Source organism: Galeopterus variegatus, unplaced genomic scaffold, assembly GCF_000696425.1.
Source record: "Galeopterus variegatus unplaced genomic scaffold, G_variegatus-3.0.2 Scaffold1964, whole genome shotgun sequence".
In the NCBI taxonomy this organism is placed as follows: domain Eukaryota; kingdom Metazoa; phylum Chordata; class Mammalia; order Dermoptera; family Cynocephalidae; genus Galeopterus; species Galeopterus variegatus.
Genome location: NW_007728075.1, coordinates 200,032 through 208,607, shown reverse-complemented (window position 1 = coordinate 208,607; position 8,576 = coordinate 200,032). Strand labels below are relative to the sequence as shown.

The 8,576-nt window shown below is 39.0% G+C and overlaps 1 protein-coding gene across 1 annotated transcript in view; it reads left to right on the top strand.

Moving 5' to 3' along the window:
- The first annotated feature begins 3,642 nt into the window (after nucleotides 1-3,642).
- Nucleotides 3,643-8,576, top strand: part of FAM168B (family with sequence similarity 168, member B) — a 29,796-nt gene continuing 24,862 nt past the window's right edge. The window contains exon 1 of the mRNA XM_008579831.1: nucleotides 3,643-3,718. Coding sequence (XP_008578053.1) covers nucleotides 3,649-3,718 — 70 coding nt within the window. The 5' untranslated portion in view covers nucleotides 3,643-3,648. The remainder of the gene's footprint in view (nucleotides 3,719-8,576) is intronic.

Sequence of the window (8,576 nt, the reverse complement as noted above, 5' to 3'; positions counted from 1 at the left end):
TTTTTTGGCTAAATTTATTTTAATCTAGAACTGTCTCCCCCCCCCCCCCCGCCCCCTTTTTCAGACCATTAATTTATTGAAGAAACTGGGTCATTTATCCTCTAGAATGCCTCACCTTTGGGGTTTGTCTGATTGCTTCATGGTGTCATTCGGCATATTCCTCCAACTCCAGTCTTTTCCTATAAACTGAAATTTGGACATACAGGCTCCATTTGATTTTTGTGGCAGTAAATCTTAGGTGATAGAGTAATTCATATTTCCATCACATAACGTTTTGTTTTGCCACTTAGTGATGTTAAGATTGATTGTTGGATTCAGGTTTCAAGTCCACTAATCAATCAATAAACATATGTTTTGGCAATTCTGAATTACATTTTGAATAAATGTCTCAAGTTAATATTTATTGCTATGAAAAGTTTCATATTTTCTATTGGATAGTTCTTCAGTTATTTAGGAACATTCAGAAAGTATTTAAGAGCCCCTCTGTGCCAAGTACTGTGTGAGGTGCAGAATGCTGAACGAGATATTTTCCCTGCCCTTGGATTCACAATTTTGGGGGAATCTCCTTCATCATTTGAACAGTAACTTAGGGCTTTATGGCATTTGTTCACAGACAAATGTGTATGTTATGTTACTGGCTTTCAACAAAGCAAGCCCTTTTGTCAAGCTAGAGAAGCAACTACAACCTTTTTTTCCGCATTAATCTTATACTTGTCTACTTGTAATTTTTAATTCATTAAAACTTTTAAATCATTTTAGGGAATATTTATTAGACCTTGGGGAAGTAAAAATGTTTTCAGGAAACTTAAATTCTGGGTATTTTGAAACTTACGGTATTTAGGATTCAAATACAGTTTTATAAATTTTTTTAGTGGCAAGTGTAGAGTAGAATTGTATTATTAGTGTTCTAGACTGTAAGTCAGGTCATGGAAGGAGAGCTGCCTGATGTTCAGTGCTCATTTGGATTGTTTGCAGTTTTTGGCTGTTATGAATAATGCTGTTATAAACATCCACATATAAATTTTGGTTTTAGTCATATGTTTTCACTTCTCTTGGGTATATATCCAGGAGTAGAATTGTTTGGTCATGTGGTAACTCTGTGTAACTGCTATGGTATTCATGAAGTTAATTGCCTACGAAATGACAGCTCCTGCTCAGCTCACATTTAAGGGTCTCCACCTGATGGTTGTAACTTAACCTATGTTTCCATAATCATCCATTACTGCTTCCCTACATGTAGCCTAAGCTCCAGACAAACCTAGTAGCTCAGTATTCCTAAAATGTGTTTCCCATTTTCTCATTTCCATGGCCAGTCGGTATCGTATCTGTTGCTTATTGGAAATGCCTTCTTCTTTAATCAAGTTTTTCCTAACCATTTCTCCCTGTCTTCCATTGTTCTCCCTCCTCAACCCTCAGAATACTTTATTTTCTTGTGATTCATAATACTTTTTGCCCTGTATCACTATCATTCATGGGTTTTGTTTTATTCCTTATAGGCCTGTGCTATCCAATACAGTAGCTATCACCTACATGGGACTGTTTAATTAATTAAACTAAAAATTTATTTACCGTATTTGGACAGCACATACATACATTTTCATCCTAGCAGAAAGTTCTGTTGGGCAGTGCTTTTCTAGATTGTAAACTCAGAAGGATTGTGATTTGTTCTTTTGTTTTCTTTGTGGCCTTTGCATGATGTGTTGCCTATCTTAAATTCAATTAAGAAAATAAAAGTAGATATTGGCACAGAACAGAGAAATAGACTTTGGGAAGTATTAGCTTCTTGAGAGATGATAGTTGAACCAGAGAAGTAGATGAAATTTTTGAGGGCCTCTACAGTTCCTAGGTTGTAGACGTGCCAAGAATGGGTTAAAAGTGCAAGGGAATGGGGATTGGTAGTTGCCAATTTGTTTATTTCTAACCTGTGGGATAAAACACACAGTTAATTCTCCTGTTTAATTGCTATGCCATCCTATCTTTGTTTCCTCTTTACTCTGGTCTGTAGACCTGTGCTGTCCAATATGATAAAGTTAAACAATCAGATCCTACACTGGCCACATTTTTCAGGTGCTTGATGCTCAGTTATGGCAAGTGGCTGCCATTTGGACAACAGAGATAGAAGAGAGCATCATCATTGCAGAAAGTCCTGTTGACCAGGGTGTAATGGCAAATTTGGCATCTGGCTTTGGTTTAGAAGTTTTAAAAAATTACACAGTTGTTTAGGTAATGGATGTCCTAATCACTGATGTTGCCAATTTATTCCTAATTCAGATCAGAACTTGTTAAAGAGGTGAAGGATGTGACTTGATATTATTCTGTGTGTACTGGACTGCTTGGTTGTAAATGTTCTAAGTGAGTCAGGTGAGCTGGAGATTTGAAGTGGTTTGTTTTTGTATTTTGTCTTTGTAATAGAATTTGATACCTAGAGTGTTATAAAGTGCCTGAGTGTTTTAGCAAGTCAGCAGGTGGTTGCACCTGTTTTGCACCAGACATTGCTATTGGTGCTGGAGATGCCACAGTAAAGAGGGCCAAGTGCCTGCTCTCTGCTTGCCTAGGGCTACATTCTAATTGGGGATGTAGGCAAGGCAGACACTAAGCAAATGAATAAATGCACATTTTATGTGTGTGTGTGTGTGTGTGTGTGGTTTTTTGTTTGTTTAATTTTAAAATGACTGTTTTTTCAAGCTGTTTTTAGGTTCCCAGCAAAATTTAGCAGAAAGTATAGAGTTCCCATATACCCCCTGCCCCCACACATGGTTTTTATTTTAAAGATCACCTTAATCTTTACAACCACATAAGTCAGTAAGTGGTTTAACAGTTGAGGGATAGCAAAAGCTCACAGTTTAGGAACACACTGGGTGATAATATTTAGAGGGAACTTGCTGGAGATACTAATGAGAATCTTATTTCTGTTGGGGACGGGATAGAACCATGGTTGTAGCTGTGCAAGTTCTTGAACTTTGAAGGAAAAAAAAATTGTGAATGATGGAACGTTGAATGGGTTAATAGAGTTGCTGGGCTGTAGCTAATTTGTCTTTTTTAGGGGGGAAAAATATATATATATATATATTTAACAGAAGTTATCTGAGAAATACAGGAGAGTGCAAAAGGAACACTAAACTCACCCCATGTAGAGACAGTCACTGTTCATATTTTTAGGTATTTCCTTTTGCACTGGAGGTGCACATGCTTATAAATTTGGGATCATATTGCATAGTTCAGTGTTGTACCCTCTTTTTGTTCACTTAACGTTGTATCATTCTTATGTTTTTAAACACCTTTTAAAAAGCATAATATTTCATGCTCTGGATATATCTTGGTTTACTTAACTATTTTTCTTCCTTTTTAAAGGACATTTCAGTTATTTGTACAGTTTTTTCCTTGTTTTAAGTGGAGATATTTTCCCCATAGCTTCTGATGGACTGAAGAGGGTTGTAAAGGAAAGTTTATAATGTCCTGGTTGGGCACCCATTAGGACATTGCACATTCCTTTTCTGTTCTCTGCTGGTTGGGATCAGCATGAAATACATCGTTTTCTTATAGAAAGGGCTCTGGCTACCTGCTCTTTTGGGACTGATGCTGGAGAAAAATCTGAAAACAAAAGTGCTTGGCTAAATCACTTTTTTTTCCCTTTTAGTTCTTGAAATCATGAATCCTGTTTATAGCCCTGGATCTTCCGGGGTTCCCTATGCAAATGCCAAAGGAATTGGTTATCCAGGTAAGCAAGTAAGATTTTGTTTTCATTATTGAACTTGAACATTTGGTATCTTTCCATGTCACCAAGAATGCTTTCAGTTGACAAATCTAATTCAAAGTGGCTTAGACAAGGAGGAAAGTACATGGAACTGAAAAATCAAGGGATAGGACTAGCTTCGGTCAAAGCTTGATCTGGTGGTTCTATCAGTTGGGTCTAGGATCTAGTTTCTATACCTGCTGGTCCCAGTTTCACTTCCTCAGTACTGTCTTAGTGTTGGTCACAGGTCCCACTTCTCCTGTTGTCTCTGTGAGGTTTATCCCTTCCCAGCAGTCCCTTACTAGGAGCCTTTTTATCTCTGCCCTACGGGAAGGCCCAGTGGAGCTTCTTGTTCCCTTTTTCAAACCAGTCCTGGGGTTTCTTCTAATTGAACTCAGCTTCCATCCCTGGGCCAGGGAGAGGATTCTACTAATTAACCCAGCTGGAACCATATTCCTTACTGTTAGTGGAGTCAGCTAGTCAAACATGGCTGTGAGGGAGGTGGTGAAGCAAGAATTGGGGGAATAGGAGCCAGTTGGTCAAAAGTAGCAAATGGTCATCCTAATTGGTGACTTAGAATAAGGAGTAACTATTTGTAATGTTACAGTTTCATTTTGGGTTTTGATAATATGGTGAAAGAGATAACCCTAAAACCTTATTGCTACAAAACCCTTAGAAAATAGAGTAAAATGTTTTACAAATGTATAACTGAACTTGGAGGAGGTAAGAGAAATTTCTTGGGCTACATATGAAAGCAGTGTGAAACCCAGCTCATTTGGTCATAGAGCTAATGCTGTACCTGTCCTGGGGGCATTTGCTATTTGTGGATTTTGACAACCCGCATAGGAATGGACAGTGAGGCTTAGGACCTCGTGAGACAGGGAGTGGGAGTGGGTCCACTCATCAATCAGTCTGGTCTCTCAAGAGAGTGAGACTCCCAGCGAAGAGGTTGACTGAATAGTCCATTGACCGGCCGGCAGGAAGCTTGTGTCTGCTTGGGCTCTGGGAAGGAAGAAATCTTTCCTGAGAATTAGTGATCATTCAGGGATGTTTGGGGCTCTAGTTTGTATTACTTGTACTTCCTAGAGGATCTAGAAGTTGAGAAACTAACATGAAATAGTCTCCAGGCTGCATTGCCCCTAAAGCACCTAATAGCAGCAAATGCAGAACTGCTGTAGAGGCATGTGTCCCAGGTAAAGCACGGATGTCATGCATAAAGTAAGAGTCACCAGTCGTGACAGACTGCAGGGATAGAGCTGTCAGGTAGAAACCATGTCACATAAACAAGTTTGGAGTAACTGTAAATGTGAAAGAAAGAATCAAAAATGTAAGAGGAGAACAAGATGCTGGGGGGAAAGAATTACCTGGAACTTAAAGGAATGAAAAAAAAGATGGCATTTGAACACAATTCAGGTTAATTTGCACATAAAGTACTGCTAAACTGAGAACCAGAGTACAACATAAGGAAAGGGGGGAAATAGGAGACCAGTTAAGATGTTTGAGGAGAATTCAGAGCTCCAGAAGGACTGAGTAGAGAGACTGGAAGAAAAGGAGTGACAGAATTTTCCATAATTGATGAAAGATAGTTTAGTGATGAGATCTGCTGTTTTTGAAGTATTAATACTAGTTTTAAACAGAATGTGGAAAAGCTAAAGAAGATTCTGAGTGGACCTGGAGCTGTGGTGTTAGCATTACCTGATCGTCTCAGTATTATAAACTCTGACTGCTTCTGTGCAAGGCTGTGAGGATGCTGGGATATGCGCATTTTGTTCCTGCTACTTGGATGGTCAAAGGTGGGGATTGGCAAACTCCATATAAAGGTGCAGGTAGTAAATATTTTAGGCTTTGTCAGTCATAACGTCTCTGTCACGAGCACTCAACTTTGCCTTTGTAGCAGAAGAGCAGTCTTAGGCAATGCTACGTGTGGTGTGTTCTAATAAAACTGAGAACAGGCAGTGGGTTGGGGTTGTATTTGCTCAGTGGGATGTTGTTTGCTGATCCCTGGTCAAGAGAATGGAAGTAAAACACTTTTCTTACTTTTTATTTGGTCTAAAAATTACATTTAGAAGAAAATTCTGTGACTTTAAAACAATTTTAAGTTTTGTATACTTTTGTATTGTTTCTCCTTACTTTATTTCTTTATAGTTATCTTGCCAGTTTTCTTGATTTTGATGTTTTTAGTCTTTCTGATTTTTACTGTCTGTATCAGTGAGGGATGGCTCAGTGCAGGAACTGGTAACTGCTCCAGGTCATTTAAACCAGGGGTTTAAATATATGGAATTATATGCCTGCAAAAGCTGACAAGATGTTATGAAAAAAGAAAGTTTTATGCCATTTTATACTCTTACTGGCAAATGGAGAGTCTTGTCTACAACTTTTCTTTTTATTTACATTTAATGGGAAAATGAATTCTTCCTAAAAATACTTTGTCTTTTAATTGTAGCAGTGTAATTACTCATATAATTAGGTTTATGTCTACCACCGTACTGTTGTTTTTTGATAACGCCTGTTTTTGTTCATTTTCTATTTCTTGCCTTCTTTTGGATTCACCAAATATTTTTATTCAATTCCCCTTATCAACTTTTTAAAAATTCTTTTTACTCTTCCTGTAGTGGTAAAAAGATGACACCATTTTTACTCCCACTTCCTCCTTTTGTATTATTGTTGCCATACTTTGAGACATTACTGTTTTATTTTGTGCAATCAACAGTCATTGTATTAACTCACACATTTACTGTATTCAGTGTTCATCGTTGCTTTTATTTTTGTCTGGGGTCATTTCCCTTTATCTGAATAACTCCCTTTAATTTTTTTAATTTTTAATTTTTTGTAACTGCAGGTTTGCTAGTGAATTCCATTTTTGTGAAAATGTCTTTATTTTGCTTTCATTTGGAGGAGCATATTTTTGCTGAATGTGTTTGTTTCCTGTAGCTGCTGTAACAAATTACCACAAACTTGGTGGGTTAAAACAACAGAAATTTATTCCCTGACAGTGCTGGAAGCCAGAGCTGCACTCCCTCTGGAGGCTCTAGGGCATGATTGCCTTTTCCAGTTTCTGGCCGCTGTCAGCATTCCTCAACATGTGGCCTTGTGGCTGCATCACTCCTATATCTGCCTCCATGATCACATCCTTCTTCCTCTTCCGTGTGTTTTTTTATAAGGACCCTTGTCATTGGATTTAGGGCCCACATGGGTAATCCAGGATGATCTCATCTCAAGAGCCTTAAGTTAATCACATCTGCAAAGGCCATTTTTCCAAATAAGGTCACATTCACAGGTACCAGAGATTCGATTGTGGTATCTATTGTCTTTTGGTTTCTGTCAGAATAATTTTTGCTTCTTTGAAATTAATGTGTCCCTTCTCTACCTCTTCCTCATCCCTCTGTGCCCCTTGCCGCTTTTAAAATATCTTTGTTTTTACCATTATGTGACTAGATATAATTTTCTTTGTGTTTATCTTGCATAGTGTTCAGAGAGCTTCTAGAGTCTGGGTTCATTTCTTCCAGCAGTAGCAGTAGCTCTTCAAATATTTTTTCTGATCTTTTCCCTGCTCTCCTAGGACTCCATTTATGAGTATGTTTAGACCATTTTACTCAGTCTCTTGCAGCCTTTTTTGTGTTTTCTGGTTTTTTCTCTATAAGCTTTAATATAAGTAGTTTATACTGATCTCTTCCATTTCATTAATCCTGCTAATTCTGCTGTAATTTGCTTTGAAACTCATGTACCGAATCAGGTCTCATCATCTGTTTTCTTCATCTTCTGTTTTCTCCAGTATACTACTGGGTTATTTTAAAGACCTTGTTGGCTGACTGCGGTCTGTGGATCACTTGTGTGTCTGTTTTTATTATCAGTTTGTCTTTTTCCTTTGTGATGTGGTCATGTCTCTTGGTATGATGTGTGTGATCTTAGTGATGTGGTCATGTCTCTTGGTATGCCTGGTGTTTTTCATTGAATTGGAAACTGTGGGTGGTCCAGTTGATGTCTTCTTTAGCTAGGCAGATAGTGTGCTGCTGATTGATCTTCCTAATCCACCTAGGGGCTGAGCTTAGATGCATTTCAATTTTGCCCTTATTTGGGAGTGCTGGGCTTCCAGCAGCCTGGCATGCTCTGCAAAGCCCATCCCACTAGTGGATCTTAAACTCTGATCTTTGTCTCTTCAGCACCAGGGGAGTAGGGAAAACTCTTGCACTTCAGTGATTTTTGGCTTTTGCTTTTTAAGCCTTCTGCTGGGATAGCTTTGAAATTTGTCATATGTCTTAAAGGGGGCTTCAGCCAGTTTTGAAGCCCTTCAAAGATCCGGTTTTATCACTGCAGCTCTGCAGAACCATCAGAACCCATGTTTGTTTCTCTGTCCTTGAGCTGTGGCCTTCTGTCCAGGGAGAAGAACCTGGACTCAGCTTTTTGCCCATGCTGAGAATTGACAAGTGCCCCCAGGCTAGCAGGTACATTTGTTCTAATATTTCCTTTGTTACACAAAAGGTAGTGGACCCTGCGATGGAGTTAGGAATACAAACATTTTGAGGGAGGATAACACTTAAAAAAGTCAAGGGGGAGGAAGCAGAATTGGATAGGGGGAGCCTCAGACTGTGATGCACATTTGCCAAAATCTCAGCCAGCTCTCTGGGGAGCTCTGGGGCTAGGATTGGCAGTTGGAGGAGGCCCACAGTAGGCAGAAACAGTCTGGAAGGCAGTCACCACTGCTGGAGGCTGTTGGCCCGGGTACTCCTTAAGGCTGAACAACAGCAGGTTCTTTCTGGAAGAGAGAGACACAGGCAGTGTTGTTATGGCTTTGTCAACGTAACGTATGCTAGGATCACTCCGTATCATTTCATAGTGGTTTTCC